We start from the raw sequence: 19680 nt of genomic DNA on the forward strand, positions 1-19680 counted from the left end.
TCTCTGTCGCCACTTCCCTTGCATGTTAGTTCCGCACACTGTCATTGGGCTCACGTGCTAAATTGCCGCCTTAGGCCCACATGATGTGTCTTATTGTTTCTGTTGTGTATGGCAGATACATCGATGATTTGATGAAGCTGAAAGCTCAGGCACATACAGAAGGGAAAGAGTTTATCACATGGAATGATATCCAGTCATGTGTGGACCGTGTGAACATAGTGGTCCATGAGGAGCACGAGAGTAAGTGCTTGCACTTCATTCCTACTAGAGTGACCTGGATTCTAAGAAATGCCAAAACCAGATTCACATTCACTGGGATGGGGGTAGCACTGTTAACAAGGAGATAGCTGAAGGTCTAGCTGGCACATGGTGAGAGACCTTGGCAGTTGGTGTCTTTCTAGCATTAGGAGATGCCTATATGGTGTACATAAAAAGAGCTCATTTTATCTGTGAGTAAATTCAGTGCTCTGTGATGATGAAATGTTAGCAGCAGCACTGCTGACGAAGAGAGCAAGTATAGGCATTTCCGTATACCATAGTGTCAAATGCAACATCTTTACCTAGATAGACAACGTCCTGGGACCAGACTCTGCAATGTGATGGGCTGTGAGCATAGGTTTACCTTTCAGTCTCTGATCCAATCTTGTTGTAGGCCTGTTCAATCTGTCTTCACTTCTTGGTGCAAGCACTAGACTTGCTAAATAGGTTCTCATGTTCTTAGGAAAATTGACAGGGGGCAGAGGGAAGCAGAAATGCATTGAAGCGTAAGTTCCCACTCTGGTAATTCTTTGTTAATAGCACTAGTTAGAGCCAGTCAGACTGTCAAAACGGACTCATTTACATCTCTGTTGAAGACATTCAGTCCTGACTTGCAGCCTGTGACGGGGCATGCGTACCTCACACTGGGCCTGAAGGGATTAAACTCACACTATGGGTGGAGGAAGTCCCGCCCCTCAGACTGTAGGCGGCATGCTCCAAATGATATGCTAGTATAAAAGGGAGCAGCCTGACTCAGTCTGGGCTGGCTGCCGGAGAGGAAAGACCTTTGGTGGAGGCTTCCCCTGAAGAGCTATCACAGCCCTTCCCTGTGTGAGCCGGAGATCTGTGGCCATCGAAGTCCAAGGGAGTTATCTGCCCAGAGGAGCCCAGAGACCCCGATGCCCCATGGACAGCAGCTTCAGGAAGTGCAGTAGGAAGTGACCCAGGGAGGGTGAGAGAGAGTGGTATCTCCCACCTGTGTGAGGTCAGCATCTTTTGGTGGGATTCCCCGCTGACCTAGCGGTGGCCCACTCCGCCCTGTTAGGGTCCTGGGTCAGGGTCCGGTGGAGCTGGGTCACTGGTAGGAGTATAGGCACAGATGTGGTATAGTGAATGCTGTGCTGTAGATTGATACTTTAGACACACATTTTCAAAAATATTCACTGATGGGCGAGTTGGTACCCATTTTGAGAGAGACAGGACCTGATTTGCAAGGGATTAAGCACATCCACTGTTATCAACTAAAGTTGTAAATTTTGCATGCTTAACACCTCTGAAAATTAGGCCTGAGATGTCTAAAGTTGGGCAACCAGTTATTTTTCAAGTGCTTGCTCGTGTCCATTCCATGTCAGGTGTATGTGCTCACCACATGCACTGGTGCCAGAAGTTTTCCCCCAATGGTATCTGTAGGGCTGACTCTGGCGCCCTCTGCAGCGGTGTGTGTATGCACCAGCATAAGAGGCGCTGCCCCCTCCCCCTTTCAGTTCCTTATTACCACCAGTGATGGTGCTGGAACGTCTCCTTGCTTCAGCAAGCAATCATACCAGCGATTCTTCTAACTGTTTAGTGAATATAGTTAGAATATTTGTAGTTTTGGTAGTTAGTTAGTTAAAGCACTACTTAATTGTAGTAAGGTAGTACCCTACGGACTTTACCCACGGATGGGGCATGCCTCGATCCTCAAGCCTTGTGACCGATATAAGAAGCCCATGCCAATTAGTGACCCCCATCAAAGCTGTTTGAAGTTCTTAAAGGTGTCCCACGTACGCCACTAGTAGCATATCTCCAAGAGCTTCAAACTGCGTACAAAGGAGTAGGACATTAGACTCAGGGCTCTCCTCATGGAGTCAGCCCTCGCTCCGGCCTCCGAGCCAACCCATTCCGACTTGGCATTGGTGAGAAGCGCCCCTCTGGCGCCGGCCTCCTCCTGGCACTGGTCTCCATCCCTGGTGCCATCCAAGAGGCATAAGCATGGGAGAGGCTGCTCCCCGGTGTCTTGCAAGGGGAAAGTTATAGGTGAACAAGAACTTGCGAGAGATGCCTTGTCTTTCCCAGAGCATGGCCAGGCAGCAGACTCACTAGATAAGCTTGCAAGCCCACTTCAGGATCTGCCTCTTGCCCTGTGTAGTGGCAGGGGCGCCTGTAACCTCACAGTGCCCACTACACTTAAGGCCTTTCAAGTGGCCAAGGACATTCCGACAGATCCACGTGCAGAAAAGTCCCGGGAACTCCTGCCCCCAATGGCAATCCCGGCTAGGAGCTAGCCTGCATTGGGATCTGTGAGCAATCCCCATCTCTGTTGCACCACTCCCCAGCACCATCCCGGTCACCAGGTTAATGAGGTGATCCTCAGAGCCATGTTACCAGCCAGTGGAGTCTTGTGGCCGTTCCATGAGTTCCAGGCACCGGTCCCCGGGATCCTCGACAACGGTTCTTGAACACCTGGCACCACTCACCGGATTGTCACCACCGACCCCTTGAGGTGCAAGCCCGGTCCCAGGACACCGGGCATCAGTTTCCAGACTGTCACCACTGCTCTCCACCCCGGTGCCGATCCCCAGAACTCCAGCGCCAGTCCCCGAGAACTCAATGGCGATCCCTGGAACCTCAATGCCAGTCAACAGATCCTAGGTGCTGGTCTTGCAATCCCAGTCACCAGAGCCTCAGTACCGATCCGCGGACTCAGATTGCTGATCCCCAGATTAACGCTGCTGGTCACCCAACCACTGTTGCTGGTTCCCAGCCTCCTGACACTGCTCTACAGAAAGCTGGCACCGTTCCTCCACAGGTAGTGAAGCTGTGGCTCTGCACTGGTCACCAGGAGGGGACCCTTCCTCCTCGGACTCTGAGGGTGAGGAAGTTGTGGTACCCAGAAACCGGGCGTACCCTGCAGTGCCAGCGGGAGTTCCAGGGGGCCCACCAGCAGGTGCATGGCTTCAAGGACAGTGGGCAATTCTCTGGCAGTTCTGGAACCCATGGAGGTTTCCCTCTGCCCCAGAATCCCACATGCAGTGCTCAGTCTCTGGGGCTTCAGAGAGACACTCAGCCACTATATCCTGCCTGCCACCCATCTCAGACAAGGGATCGCTCCCAAGCTCCTCAGCCACCCCAGGACAAGGCCCACCCAGCAAGGGACATGGAGACGGTTCCTCCCCCAGCCCTGGCTTCTTCCTCCTCATCACCTGATGAGGCAGTAGCAGGGCTGTCACATGCAGTGCCACATGATGACTTTATGGCTCACTAAGAGTTTCTTAAGCATGTGGCAGCAAACCTTGGCCTTGAAGCTGAGGAGTTGATGGAGCCCTCCAACACCTTGTTTGACATTTTGGCCGCAGCAACCCCAGCGAGGGTTAGAATCATAGAATATCAGGGTTGGAAGGGACCTCAGGAGGTAATCTAGTCCAACGCCCTGCTCAAAGCAGGAACAATACCCAATTAAATCATCCCAGCCAGGGTTTTGTCAAGCCTGACCTTAAAAACCTCAAAGGAAGGAGATTCCACCACCTCCCTAGGTAACACATTCCAGTGCTTCACCACCCTCCTAGTGAAAAAGTTTTCCTTAATATCCAACCTAAACCTCCCCCACTGCAACTTGAGACCATTACTCCTTGTTCTTTCATCTGCTACCACTGAGAACAGTCTAGATCCATCCTCTTCGGAACCCTCTTTTAGGTAGTTGAAAGCAGCTATCAAATCCCCCCTCATTCTTCTCTTCCGCAGACTAAACAATCCCAGTTCCCGCAGCCTCTCCTCATAAGTCAGGTGTTCCAGTCCCCTAATCATTTTTGTTGCCCTCTGCTGAGCGTTTTTCAATTTTTCCACGTCCTTCTTGTAGTGTGGGGCCCAAAACTGGACACAGTACTCCAGATGAGGCCTCACCAATGTCGAATAGAGGGGAACTAATCACATCCCTCGATCTGCTGGCAATGCCCCTACTTATACATCCCAAAATGCCATTGGCTGCCTTGGCAACAAGGGCACACTGTTGACTCATATCCAGCTTCTCATCTACTGTAACCCCTAGGTCCTTTTCTGCAGAACTGCTCCCTAGCTATTCGGTCCCTCGTCTGTAGCGGTGCATGGGATTCTTCCGTCCTAAGTGCAGGACTCTGCACTTGTCCTTGTTGAACCTCATCAGATTTCTTTTGGCCCAATCCTCCAATTTGTCTAGATCCCTCTGTATCCTATCCCTACCCTCCAGCGTATCTACCGCTCCTCCCAGTTTAGTGTCCTCTGCAAACTAGCTGAGGGTGCAATCCACGCCATCCTCCAGATCATTAATGAAGATACTGAACAAAACTGGCCCGAGGACCGACACTTGGGGCACTCCACTTGATACCGGCTGCCAACTGGACATGGAGCCATTGATCACTACCCATTGAGCCTGACAATCTAGCCAGCTTTCTATCCACCTTATAGTCCATTCCTCCAGCCCATACGTCTTTAACTTGCTGGCAAGAATACTGAGAGAGACCGTGTCAGAAGCTTTGCTAAAGTCAAGGAACAACACGTCCACTGCTTTCCCCTCATCCACAGAGCCAGTTATCTCATCATAGAAGGCAATTAGATTAGTCAGGCATGACTTGCCCTTGGTGAATCCATGCTGACTGTTCCTGATCACTTTCCTCTCCTCTGAGTGCTTCAGAATTGATTCCTTGAGGTCCTGCTCCATGATTTTTCCAGGGACTGAGGCGAGGCTGACTGGCCTGTAGTTCCCAGGATCCTCCTTCCCTTTTTTAAAGATGGGGACTACATTAGCCTGTTTCCAGTCGTCCGGGACCTTCCCTGATCACCATGAGTTTTCAAAGATAATGGCCAATGGCTCTGTAATCACATCTGCCAACTCCTTTAGCACTCTCGGATGCAGCGTATCCGGCCCCATGGACTTGTTTGTCCAGCTTTTCTAAATAGTCCCAAACCACTTCTTTTTCCACAGAGGGCTGGTCGCCTCCTCCCCATGCTGTGCTGTCCAGTGTAGTAGTATGGGAGCTGACCTTGTTCGTGAAGACACAGGCAAAAAAAGCATTGAGTACATTAGCTTTTTCCACATCCTCTGTCACTAGGTTGCCTCCCTCATTCAATAAGGGGCCCACACTGTCCTTGACTTTCTTCTTGTTGCTAACATACCTGAAGAATCCCTTCTTGTTACTCTTAACATCTCTTGCTAGCTGCAACTCCAAGTGTGATTTGGCCTTCCTGATTTCATTCCTGCATGCCTGAGCAATATTTTTATACTCTTCCCTGGTCATTTGTCCAATCTTCCACTTCTTGTAAGCTTCTTTTTTGTGTTTAAGATCAGCAAGGATTTCACTGTTAAGCCAAGCTGGTTGCCTGCCATATTTACTGTTCTTTCTACACATCGGGATGGTTTGTCCCTGTAACCCCAATAAGGATTCTTTAAAATACAGCCAGCTCTCCTGGACTCCTTTACCCCTCATGTTATTCTCCCAGGATTGCCTTGCTAGTTCACAAGGGCATCATTAAACTGGTCAAGGCCTTATGACAGATCCCATCCTCTCTGCCCCCCATTTCCAAATGCGCAGGGAAGAAATATTACATCCCTGCCAAGGCTTCAAATACCTTTATATGCACCCCTCCCCTGGCTCCTTGGTAGCCGCAGCAGCCCATGAGAGGGACAGGCAAGGCCAAACTAGTTTGACCCCAAAGAATAAGGATGCAAAGAGGCTGTATCTTTTTGGCAGAAAAGTTTATTTAAAGGCCAGCCTCCAATTGTGCGTTTCAAGCCACCAAGTCTTGCGGGGCTCTGTGACTTTGATACGTGGCACTCCATGGCCAAGTTTGCAGATTCTCTGTCCCAAGAATCCAGGCAGGAGTTCCTGGCCATAATAGATGAGGGCAAGGCAGTGGCAAGGGCATTCCTCCAGGCGGCTGCTGGGCTGCGGCTGATTCCTCAGCCAGGACACTGGTGTCGGCCGTGACAGTGCATTGGGCATCATGGCTGCAGTCTGCCAGCTTGTCTGCGGAGGTCCAACAATCCATCCAAGACCTCCCCTTTGTTGGTTTAGCCCAGTTTTCTGACCAAACAGACACTAGATTACATGGGCTAAAAGACTCAAGAGCCACTTTATGCTCCTTGGGCCTCTACGCTCCTGGGCCTTCAAGGAAGCGTTTCAAACCCCAGCAGCCTCAAAGATTTGTGGGCCAGACTAGAGCTGAGCCCTACCGTAGGAAGGGCAAGAGCTACAAGCACCGTCAAGGCTAGCCACAGTCCTCATCATCCCAGCCAGACTCTAGCCATTACCTGCCTGGAAACAAGTAGGCATTTTGAGGGTGCACCTGAGGGTGACCGCCCAGTTTGCAACCAGGATCCTATCCCCGTTTTATTTTCAAATTGCCTTTTGCCATACCTCCCTTCTTGGGCCATTATAACATTGGACCAGTGGGTGCTCAGCATTGTAGCAGTCAGGTACACCCTCCAATTTATTTCTATCCCTCCCTCCCACCCCCCTTCCCTGTCCCTCTTCAGGGACCCTTTTCACAAGCAACTGCTCATCCAGGAGGTGCAGGCCCTCCTACAAGTGGGGGCCGTAGAAGAAGTTCCCAAAGAACTGAGAGGGAAAGGGTTTTACTCCCTTTATTTTCTGATTCCAAAGGCAAAAGGAATCCCATCTTGGACCTTCAAAGCCTCAACAAATACCTCAAAAAGTTTAAGTTCTGCATGGTCTCCCTGGCCTCCATTATCCCCTTCTTGGAGACTGGTACACCACCCTAGACTTAAAGGATGCATACTTCCATATTTCAATTTTTCATAGCCACTGGCGGTTCCTGTGGTTCATAGTCGGACAGGCCCACTACCAGTTTGCAGTGCTCCTGTTTGGTCTATTGACAGCGCCAAGAGTTTTCACAAAACACATGGCAGTAGTCGCAGCCTACCTCAGATGCAGGGGTATTCAGATCTACCCATACCTTGATGATTGGCTCATCAGAGGGCACTCGTGGGCACATGTTCAGTGCAGCATCACGATAGTACAAGCCACCTGTTAAGAACTGTGTCTGTTGCTAAACAAACAGAAGTCAACATTGGTCCAGATGCAAAGGATAGAGTTAATTGGAGAGGTCCTAGATTCTACCTGAGCCAGAACGTTCTTACTGGAAGCCAGATTCAGGGCAATGTCAGATCTGATTGCCCAAGTCACTCCTACCTGCTCCCTAAAGCCCAGGCCTGCTAGGTCACATGGCAGCATGCACTTACGTGGTTCAGCATGCAAGACTGCACCTCAGACCCCTACAGATGTGGCTGGTGTTGGTCTACTCCCCAGTCGGGCATCTGACTCCCATGACGCCCACCATCCCACCGCAAATACTTACCTCCCTAGCAGGTGGTCGAACCCACACAATGTGATGGAAGGGTTTCCATTTGTGACTCCTCGACCCACACTGTCCGTGGTATCAGATGCCTTGGATTTAGGGTGAGGAGCCCACCTCGGTCCCCTTAGGAGACAGGGCCTATGGTCCAGAGAGGAGCTGTCATTATATATAAACGTCAGAGAACTCAGGGCCATCCACCTATCCTGCTAAGTGTTCCTTCCCCAGCTCTCAGTCAAGGTAGTGCAGGTGTCGACAGACGACACAACTTTGATGTTCTATGTCAACAAGCCCTCTGCCAAGAAGCCCTTCATCTGTAGAACTTCTGTATTCAACATGCCATCCATCTGGAAGCCTCACACCTACCAGAAGACCGGAACTCTCTAGAGGACCATCTCAGCAGAGCTTTCTTCTCTCCCCACGAGTGACCCCTCCATCTGGAGGTCATCAGGACCATCTTCCAGAAGTGGGGAACACCCCAGGTGGACCTGTTTGCTACCAAACAAAACAGAAAATGTTACTGGTTTTGCTCTCTACAGTCTCAACAAAGGCTTACTTTCGGATGCCTTTTTCTTGTCGTGGGGGGACTTCCTCATGTATGCTTCAAGATCAAGAGGGACAGAGCATGAGTCATTGTAAAAGCTCCGTCATGACTTTACCAACATTGGTTCGGCATGCTCATGGACTTGGCAGTGGCAGGTGCCTGGGCACTCCTGAACCGCCTGGACTTGCTCTTGCAGTACCATAGTCAGGTGCTACATCTGAACCGAACCTCCCTGCACCTGACAGCATAGTTGCTGCATGGCTAAACTCTGAGGAACAGGCCTGCTCCAGACAGGTCCAGCGGGTTTTCTTAGAAAGCTGAAAACCCTCCACTAGAGCTATTTACTTGGCCCAGTGGAAACACTTTACCGGCTGGGTGTTGGAACGGAACATCCCACCATTTCAGTCATCTTTACAATCGATTCTGGACTATCTGCTCCTCCTGAAGCACCAAGGCCTGGCACTCTCATCAATTAAGATGCACCTGGCAGCCATATCGGCCTTCTACCCTCTCATCGACAGCAGGTCTGTCTTCTCGCATGTGATGACTATCCGATTTCTTAAGGACCTTGAAAGGCTCTTCCTGCAGATTCAGGATTCGATTTCCCCAATGGGACCTCAACCTCATCCCCTCCAGGCTCATTGGTTTTCCTTTTGAACTTCCACTGAGGAATGGGTCTACACACACTGGATGTCAGATGCACCCTGGCTTTCTACCTTGAGCGGACTAAGCCCTTCTGCAGGTCTACTCAACTCTCCGTTGCGGTGGCCATCAGAATGAAGGATCTCCTGGTGTCATCCCAGAGAATTTCATCCTGGATCACCACCTGCATCTGTGACAGCTCATTTGACCAGGACAAGCATCACTGGCACCTTTCCTGGCACATGTCCCTATCCAGGACATTTGCAGAACCACTACGTGGTCATCTGTCCATACTTTCACGACACACTATGTCATCACCCGGGAAGCCCAAGATGAGGCTGGCTTTGGCAGAGCTGTGTTGCCATCTACACGTCCATGAACTCCTGTCCACTTCCAGAGGCACTGCTTGTGAGTCACCTGACTTGGAATGGGCATGAGCAAGCACTCGAAGAAGAAAAAAAGGGTTACCTACCTCTCGTAACTGTTGTTCTTTGACATGCGTTGCTCATGTCCATTTCATGATTCACCCTCCTTCCCTTCTGTTAGAGTTCCGGCAAGAAGGAACTGGGGGCGGGGGCAGAACAGCATCTCTTAGGCTGGCGCATAGGTGCGCCACTCCGGAGGGCCCTATGGATACCACTGGGGGGCAAAATCTTCGGTGCACATGGCAAGCACACACACCTGACGTGGAATGGACATGAGCAACACATCTCAAAGAATAACAGTTACGAGAAGTAGGTAACTGTTTTTTATTCAAGCATCACAATTTGAAAACTGGGGCCTTGATAAAAGTTAACTATCTGGCCTTGAACTATCTAGTCTCCCTAAAGAAGCAGTTTTCTCTTTAGTCCTTTCCAGTCTTTCTGGGTACCACCCACTGCTGGAGGCAGGGACTGTGAAACACATCCATGGGGCTCAAGTGACTGGTTCAGTGATCACTAGTGCCTCAAAGAGATGAGGTCAATGCCCCTTTTTAACACACACTGCTACAACAAAAAGGGAACTGGAGTTTAAATAATATGTAGCAAGTGCTAACGGTGTATTTCTCAACTGCAGTGTACAGGAAGGAAGTTCTTGCCACAAGTTCAGAAGCGTGTCTCCTCCCCCTACTCCACTTCTTAGTATGGTAAAATTGTGGACTCTAGTTCTTTTCTGTGCCCATTTATGTAATGTTCTGTCTGCTCTTCCCCTGCTCCTGAATCTGCTCCTTAACATTTCGTCAGAGATGTGCATAAGAGCATAATGAGGTTCTTAGCTGGATCATTTAATGATGCCTGTTCGCTTTATTTACAAAGACAGTTCAGCAGGAAGAAATGGGTGAGAAATAAATCTGAAAACTTTAAAAGGTTTTGAGAAACATGAATCAGAAATAGCCTTCAATACCTGAGAAACTTGGCAAGGTCCAATGTGTTAGATATTCAAAACTTTGCCACTCCCAAAAAGGCATTTTTGGCTACCTTACACGTATATACTGTGCTCATGATTGTGGTGCCTTGAGTCTCTCATTTAGGTGCTTAATTGTATTTTGAAACATTCAACTGGGATTCACATCTGCATTCTGTAAAAACTGGCTGTTTTGGCACCTCTAATGGAGGTGTGGAACTAGGCACACAAATGAATTCTTCAGAGATAATCTTTCAGTAATTCCGTTCCCATCTAGGCAACTTTAGTTGACTGAAGCCCAGTGTTGAGAAACTAGTGTCTGAAAATAAACTTACTAAAACTGGAATAATTTGATTCATTTTTATTTGTGGCTGAAATGCTTTTAATTTGTTGAATTAACAAACGAACCCTTTCAAGTTTCAGAAAGCAAGATCTCAGGAACAAATTGATTCCTAAGAACACCACCACTACTTGCCAGCTCCTTCCTCCCCTTCCTAACTTTATGATCAAATATGCATACATATACATACAACACACAGCTTCAGTAGGATCAAGATTTCAAGAAGCAGTTTGGATGGGTCAAACACATAGGAGTCATGGATCTGTATTAGGGCTTGTCTACATGAGCACTTAGTTCGCAGCAAGCTGGGATATAAATCTACTCCACAGTAGCCTGCTGTACACAGAGGGCTTGTCTACACTTACCAGAGGATTGACGTTGCGGTGATCGATGCATCAACAGTCGATTTAGCGGGTCTAGTGAATGCCCACTAAATCAACCACCGATTGCTCTCCACTCCTGTACTCCACCTGATCAAGAAGAGTAGAGGGAGTCGATGGGAGAGTGTCTCCCGTTGACGTTTCATAATGTGGACCCAGTGGTAAGTAGATCTAAGCTACGTCGATTTGAGTTATGCTATTCACGTAACTCAAATTGCGTAGCTTAGATTGCCTTTTCCCTTTAGTGTAGACAAGGCTTAAGTGTCTTTGTGGACCCTGCTGCCACACACTAAAAGTTCTCTAGTGCTCTTTGATCTACTTCACTTTGAAAAAGGAGTAGATTAAAGTTCACTAGGAAACTTTTAATGCACAGCAGCAGAGTCCACGTGGACTTTTAATGCATGGCAGGCTACTGTGGGGTAGACTTACACCCCAGCTTGCCTCAAACTAAGTTTTCATGTAGACAAGCCATTAGTGACATGCATGTCCTTTTAGGAGACACATTTTCATTTCCTCTGGGAATTGTAACACAACCTGATCTTGCAGATTGTACTTCAGGGAGAACCACCTACCATATTCCTTGTCCTTTTGATTTATTACTGCAATAAGAATCCCTTTATGAATGTCATCTGGCAAAATAGTGATCTTGCCAGGTTAGGAACTACCGTGCTCTCATGTCAAAAACAGGCACATCCCTGCAGCGTCAGTCAGGATGTTTCTTAGCAGTGAAGTTAAAATGTTATCTCAGATGTCCTCCTTTGGGTGTATAAGCAAGAATCACATTGTATGTGTGTCCCATTCCTTCACCTTTCATCTGTTACCTTTTTATGCAGTAAACACTTTAGAGAATGTGTTCCGCATTTTCAGTCTACAAATAATAATAAATTAATGTCAATCTTCCAGAATAAATAGAATAAATAAATGTAACTGTTGCTGTGATGCTATAATATAGTTCACAGAGGTCATGTCCGACATGTTTTGTGATTCTTTTACATGTCCTTCTAAATGTCATGTGATCTTATGTACATGCTAATACAGTAGAGAATGATTTCCATAGCTATGTTAATAATCTCCATATGCGAAGAGAGGACATGTGACCTAAAGCTACGTTCCAGAAAGAAGTCTCTGGAGTTTCCCAGAGTCACTAGGTGTGCAAGGCTGATTCTAGACTAACAGAATTTTCTACTCATTTCTTTCCTGTTTCATTCTTTGAAAAGATGGCATTTTTCAGTCCTGTGCATTAAATGTAATCTTCTATATATGTAAGTAGGAACTCCTTCCAGTATCTAGTCCAGGGTGTTCCCCAATACCATCTGTGGGGTTTGCTACAAATGTTAGAGGCCAAGGCTACATTAATCAGTGGAGACTAAAACCACCAGACTCTCTCTCTCTCATTCTTCCTGCCACAATTCAGTCCCCATTTACTGAAATATTTATTTCATGCTTGAAAAGATTGTGTATGGACTAGGAAAGGTTAAATTTTAATTTAAGAGCTTGCTGTCTTGATTAACTCATTTCCTGAATGCTCCAAATAGATACTGGGTTTCCCACTTGTCACATGAGCAAATCTCATGATGAAACCACAGAGAGAAGCAGACACACCAAGCCAGCAATCACATAGCACTGTTTGTTTGGGCAAGGTTTTAAGAAATGTAAGAATTGCCATACAGGACAGAGCAGAAGTCTGGACATCTGTTTAGTCCAATATCGTGCCTGAAAGAATCCTTATAATGAATCCCCCAATGGAATAACCTGTTCAGAGGGGAAGTTTCTTTTTAATCACTTAGTTAGTGGTTGGCTTATGCTCCTAAGCATGGGGAAATTTATAGCTCGTGTTTGAAATGTGAGTGTGTAATATAGAATTGTGGATGTTCTCATGACACACAAAAGTGTCTGATCCCTTTTTGCATCCTGATAAATGTTTTTGACTCAATACCTTGTGGCAGTGAGTTCCAACAGATTAATGCATCATAAACATCCTCTTTTATTATGAAAGAGGGCAAATAGGAGTGTCCAATTTACGTTTTCTATGTCAGTAGTAGTTGTTGTTGTTAATTATATCATGTCCTCTCTTGTCCATCTCCTTTTCTGTCTTGCTAGGCCTCCAGTCATGTTTGTCTCTTGTCTATGAACCCCCTTTCTTTCTTTGTTTTGTTTCTTTTTGAGACAAGATGACCAGAACTGAGCACAGTAATCAGGCAAGGACATCCTGTTGGCTTATATAGAGGCATAACTGTATTTTCAGTATTTATTTTCTATCCCTTTCTTCATATGTCCCAACAGAAAGCAAAACTCGAGCTGGCTGGAGTGACAAAGCATGTTTCTTCCTCCCACCCATGAGAGAATTTTGCGGTCATCCAAACACAGCCCTTGTCGTGGGAATGAAATTCAAAGTTTATGTTATGTTGTCACATCAGATGTCTGTACCATCCTTTATTTGTAATGGCCCTGGTTCCTAATGTGGGCCCTGCAATAGATCTGGACCTTCATTTTTGAATCTCTAAGAACATAAAAATGGTCACATTCGGTCAGACCAGTGCTCCATCTAGCCCAGTATCCTGTCTTCTGACAGTGGCTGGTGCCAGATGCTTCAGAGGGAATGAACAGAACAGGACGAGTATTAAGTGATCTATCATCTGTTCTCCAGTCCCAGCACCATGAAGTCACAGGCTTAGGGACACCCAGAACACGGGGTCGCATCCCTAACCATCTTGTTTAATAGCCACTGATGGGCATATCCTCCATGAACTTCTCTAATTCTTATTTGAACCCAGTTATACTGTTTGCCTGGGGATGTTGTGCAGGCTATGAGTTCCACAGGTTGACTGCATTGTGTGAAGAAGTACTTCCTTTTGTTTGTATTAAACCTGCTGCGTATTAGTTTCATTGAGTGACCCATGATTTATATGTTATGTGAAGGGGAAAATAACAATTCCTTATTCACTCCACATGATTCATGATTTTATAGACTACTATCATAAGCCCTCTTAGTTGTCTCTTTTCAAAGGTGAAAAGTCCCAGTCTTTTTAATCTCTTCTCATATGGAAGCTGTTCCATACCACTAGTCATTTCCATTGATCTTCTTTTTACTTTTTCCAATTCTAACTTATCTTTTTTGAGATGGGGCAACCAGAACTGCACATAGTTGTTCAAGGTCTGGGTGTACCATGGATTTATATAGTGGCATTATGATATTTTTTCTTATCTATCACTTTCCTAATGGTTAGCTTTTTTGACTGTCACTGCACTTTGAGCGGACGTTTTCAGAATGACTCCAAGATCTCTTTCTTGAGCGGTAACAGCTAATTTAGATCCCATTATTTTGTAGGCATCATTGGGATTATGTTTTCCATTGTGCATTACTTTGCATTTATCAACACTGAATTTCATCTGCCATTTTGTTGCCCGGTCACCCAGTTTTGGGAGATCCCTTGTAGACAGCTTTGGACTTAACTATCTTGAGTAATTTTGTATTGTCTGCAAACTTTGCCACCTCAATGTTTACCCCTTTTTTGAGATCATTTATGAATATGTTGAACAGCACTGGCCCCAGTACAGATCCTTGGGAGACCTGGCTATTTACCTCTCTCCACTGGGAAAACTGACCATTTATTTCTACCCTTTGTTTCCTATCTTTTAACCAGTTACTGACCCATGAGAGGACTTTCACCCATTGGTGAGGCACTTGTCAACGGCTTTCTGAAGGTTCAAGTACACTGTATCCACTGGATCACTCTTGTCCACATACTTGTTGACACCCTTAAAGTAATCTCATAGATTGGAGAGGCATGATTTTCCTTTACAAATACCATGCTGACTCTTCCCCCAAAATACCATGTTCATCTACGTGTCTGATAATTCTGTTTTATTATGGTTTCAACCAGTTTGCCTGGTACTGAAGTTAGGCTTACTAGCCTGTAATTCCAGGATCACCTCTGGAGCTTTTTAAAAAAAATTGGCGTTACTTTAGCTACCCTCCAGTCATCTGGTTTAGAAGCTGATTTAAGAGAGAGGATATGCACCACAGTTAATAGTTCTGCAGTTTCATATTTTAGTTTCTTCACACCTCTTGGGTGAATACCCATCCGGTTCTGGTGATTTATTACTGTTCAATTTATTAATTTGAGATCTCAGTAGAGGAGGTTTTGGAACAATCTGGACAGTATTGCCGATTTGTCACCTGAAAAGAATGACTAAGGTAAGGGAATCTCCCTCACATCTTGGGCAGTGAAGGCCAATGCTAAAGAATTCATTTAGCTTCTCCACAACTGCCATCTCTTTCACAAGAGCTCCTTTAGCACCTCTATCGTCCAGTGGCCCCACTGATTGTTTGGCAGGTTTCCTGCTTCTGATGTACTTACAACAAAAAAATTCCAGTTTTTGTGCCTTTTGCTAGTTGCTTTTCAAATTCTTTTTTGGCCTGCCTAATTGTGCTTTTACAATTGACTTGCCAAAATTTATGCTCCTTAATATCTTCTTCACTAGGATTTGACTTCCAATTTTTAGAAGATGTCTTTTTGTCTCTGACTGCCTCTTTTATTCTGTTGTTTAGCTACAGTGGCAGTTTTTGGCCCTCTTACTTTCTTTTTTTATTTGGGGTATACATTTTGCTTGAGCCTTTCTTATGGTGTTCTAAAAAAGTTTCTGTGCAGCTTGCAGGCATTTCACTGTTGAGACTATACCTTTTAATTTCCATTTAACTAGTTCCTCATTTTTGTGTAGTTCTCCTTTATGAAATTAAATACTACTGTGGTGGGTTTCTTTGGTATTTTCTCTCCTATAAGGATGTTAGATTTAATTACATTATGGTCACTATTACTGAGTGGTTCAGCTACAGCCATCTCTTGGACCAAATCCTGTGCTCCATTTTGGACTAAATCAAGAATTGTGTCTTCCCTTGTGGATTCCAGGATTAGCAGCTCCAAGAAGCAGTCATTAATGGTGTCTAGAAATTTTATCTCTGCATCCTGTTCTGAGGTAACATGTACCCAGTCAATATGGGGGGTTGAAATTTCCTGTTGTTGTTGGGTTTTCTGTATTTGTAGCCTCTCTAATCAACCTGAGCATTTCACAATCACCCTCCTGGTCAGTAGTACATTTGTATTGTTATACTCAAGCATGGAGTTCAAGCATGGATCCATAGGGATTCTGTGGTACAGTTTGATTCATTTAAGATTTTTAATATATTTGACTCTATGGTTTCTTTCACATACAGTGCCACTCCCGCACCAGCATGACCTACTCCGTGATTCCTGTATATTTTGCACCCTGGTGTTACCATATCCCATTGATTATCTTCATTCCACCAAATTCCTGTGATGCCTCTTATATCAATATCCTCATTTAATATCAGGCACTCAAGTTCACCCATCTTAGTAATTAGACTTACAGAATTTGTATACAAGCACTTATAAAATTAGTCAATATTTAGTTGTCTATCTTTATGTGATGTAATTGTATGAGACTCTTTTTTTGTTTGACTGTTTGGGCCGTACCTCAAGTTATTCTGCTTTTTATGTTGATACCCTACTACTGATTCTTCCCCCCCATCATTAACTCCCACCCTTTCTAGATATGCAGAAAGAGAGACATGGTCCTTAGATCCATTGTCCTGTGTCATAAACTCCACAATCGTTTCCCAACTCCCATTTCCTCTAAAGACCTCTTCTTTCCCCTATGTTTCAACCATTTGTAGAAGATGGTTTCTGCTGCTCGCATGAAATCCACTTTTGTACAGCTAAACAAAAATAAAGTTTATTCAAGCCAGAAACCAGTAAATGGTTGTATCTGCATAACAAACATCAATATTGCATATATCTTTCTATAGTCCTGTAACTAGTATAACTTTTAACTTAGAGGAAATTTCATACTGTGAGCTCTTTGGGGCAGGGACCATACTTCTGTGTTTGTACAGTGCCTAGCACAGTGATCTCCTGATGCATGACTAGGGTTCCTCGGCGCTACAGAAATACCAATAAATAATAATTATAATAATAATACTGTGCATGGTCCAGCAAAAAGTATTTTTTCTTCGAGTAGTGTCCGTATGAGTGCTCGCGTCCCTGCACTGATGATCAGAGAACTTCGGTAGCAGTGTCCGTTAGGCCCGCACATGCACTGTCTCTCCTTGTGCAGCGCCACGAGGCTATCTAGCCCACGTGGGCTAACTGCCCTCAGTTTATTCTCAGCTGCCCCTGCCCCCTCTCCAATCTACGGAGCTGTTCACAGTCCATTAAGACCATTACTTTAATCTACATTTCTATAGTTAGATAGCTTCCTAGTTCATGGTTGTAGTTCTAGTTGTAGTTTCTTCTTCTTTTCTTATTTTGCCTTTTAAAAAATAAAAAAAAGAAAAAAATGAAAAAAAAAAAAAAAAAAAGAGAGAGAGACTAATTTCTTTTCTGCCTCTTCCCTTGTTGGGAACCTTTCCCCCAGCAGGGTATGCCCAGCTCACTGAGCTTCAAGAAGTGCTTCTTTTGCAAAGAGGAAATCCCTGTAACAGATAAGCACTCCAAGTGCATTCCTTGCCTTGGGGAAGTCCTCATTCAACAAAAGTGTGGATTTTGCCAGCAACTAAGGCCCCAGTTTTGTAAGGATAGAGAGCGCAGACAGAAGTAGATCTTCATGGAGGCCGCTCTCTGGACCCACACTATGAGTCACCTGGCAAATATGAGTCTTTCCCACAGCCATTGGGACTGTTGGTACTGGTGGAATCCCAGAGACCTCTGCCTGCTGGATGCACTGGAGTTCCCACCTGTTGATACTGAGCCTCTGCCAAGCACAGGAAGTATCTCCGCTGCCATTCCATGCCCCTCCGCTCTCTAGCAAGGATTCAATGAGCCAGAGGAATTAGTGTCTCCGTACTCCTCCCAAGCTCTATATGGTGCTTATTACCAACAAAGCCCAAAGATACACCCACAGATGGCACCATCTTGGTACGGCCACGCATTGGCGCCCACCATCCCAATGGCCATGTTAGGACCCTTGGGTGGCACACTACCAGCAAGCCTCTCCTGCTTTGAGCCTCACCTGGGAACTCTCGAGGCACATCCCCTCAGCTGCAGCATCCAAGTTTTCAGAACTGCCCCAAGTCAGGGAGGAACAGGAAACTGGTACTGAGGGGAAAGTTACACCGAGGATTATATCTTCCTCTTTGGATAAAGTGGTCATGCCTCCTCCACCGTCTTTGGCAGATGACTTCCGTCTCTTCCAGGAACTGGCAACGAGGGTGGCAGACACCCTCCAGATACCATTGGAGGAAGTCAAGGATACCCACCATCAACTTCTTGACATCCTCCACTCTTCGTCCTCTTCGAAGATCGCTCTCATGATTTAATAAGGCCATTTTAGACCTGGCAAAGTCAATGTGGTAAACCCCAGCATCAGTGGCACCAACCTTCAAGCGAGCAAACAAATAATGCCATGTCCCCACCAAGGAATCTGATTTCTTCCTTTCCCTCCCACCACCCAACTCAATTGTGATGGCCAGTGGAGTGCTGCTGGTTTCTTTCTTGGGCTTGTCTTGCAGCAGGAGGCTTCTGGGTACACGTCTGGCTCTGTTTCCTTATTTCCTCGTGTGGGTATTGTGAGGTACAACCACATTTGCTCCAACCCCTCAGGCAGAGACCAACACCTACAAGATCTTCACCAAGCATTCTCAAAACTGATACCCACTCGAGGAAATAAGGAAACAGATTAACAGAGCCAGATGTGTACCCAGAAGCCTCCTGTTGCAAGACAAGCCCAAGAAAGAAACCAACAGAATTCCACTGGCCATCACATACAGTCCTCAGCTAAAACCTCTCCAACGCATCATCAGTGATCTACAACCCACCCTGGACAATGATCCCGCACTTTCACAAGCCTTGGGAGGCAGGCCAGTCCTCACCCACAGACAACCTGCCAACCTGAAGCATATTCTCACCAGCAACTACACACCGCACCATACTAACTCTAACTCAGGAACCAATCCATGCAACAAACCTCGATGCCAACTCTGCCCACATATCTACACCAGCGACACCATCACAGGACCTAACCTGATCAGTCACACCATCACCAGTTCATTCACCTGCATGTCCACCAATGTAATCTACGCCATCATGTGCCAGAAATGCCCCTCTGCTATGTACATCGGCCAAACTGGGCAGTCCCTACGTAAAAGAATAAATGGACACAAATCAGATATTAGGAATGGCAATATACAAAAACCTGTAGGAGAACACTTCAACCTCCCTGGACACACAATAGCAGATTTAAAGGTAGCCATCTTGCAGCAAAAAAAACTTCAGGACCGGACTTCAAAGAGAAACTGCTGAGCTTCAGTTCATTTGCAAATTGGACATCATCAGCTCAGGATTAAACAAGGACTGTGAATGGCTCGCCAACTATAAAAGCAGTTTCTTCTCCCTTGGTGTTCACACCTCAACTACTAGAAGAGGGCCTCATCCTCCCTTATTGAACTAACCTTGTTATCCCTAGCCTGATTCTTGCTTGAATATTTATACCTGCCTCTGGAAATTTCCACTACATGAATCTGACGAAGTGGGTATTCACCCATGAAAGCTCCAATACGTCTGTCATAAATATAAGGGAAAGGGTAAACCCCTTTAAAATCCCTCCTGGCCAGAGGAAAAATCCTCTCACCTGTAAAGGGTTAAGAAGCTAAAGGTAACCTTGCTGGCACCTGACCAAAATGATCAATGAGGAGACAAGATACTTTCAAAAGCTGGGAGGAGGGAGAGAAACAAAGGGTCTGTGTCTGTCTGTATGCTGCTTTTGCCGGGGATAGACCAGGAATGGAGTCT

General features: G+C 46.0%; 1 protein-coding gene across 2 annotated transcripts in view; it reads left to right on the forward strand.

Moving 5' to 3' along the window:
• Positions 1–19680, forward strand: part of IQGAP1 (IQ motif containing GTPase activating protein 1) — a 185572-nt gene that overhangs the window by 82202 nt on the left and 83690 nt on the right. For both annotated transcript variants that reach the window (XM_073304652.2, XM_073304653.2), the window contains one exon: positions 116–240. In XM_073304652.2, the coding sequence (XP_073160753.1) occupies positions 116–240 (125 nt within the window). The remainder of the gene's footprint in view (positions 1–115; positions 241–19680) is intronic.

This window comes from Lepidochelys kempii, chromosome 10 (genome assembly GCF_965140285.1).
Source record: "Lepidochelys kempii isolate rLepKem1 chromosome 10, rLepKem1.hap1, whole genome shotgun sequence".
NCBI lineage: Eukaryota > Metazoa > Chordata > Testudines > Cheloniidae > Lepidochelys > Lepidochelys kempii.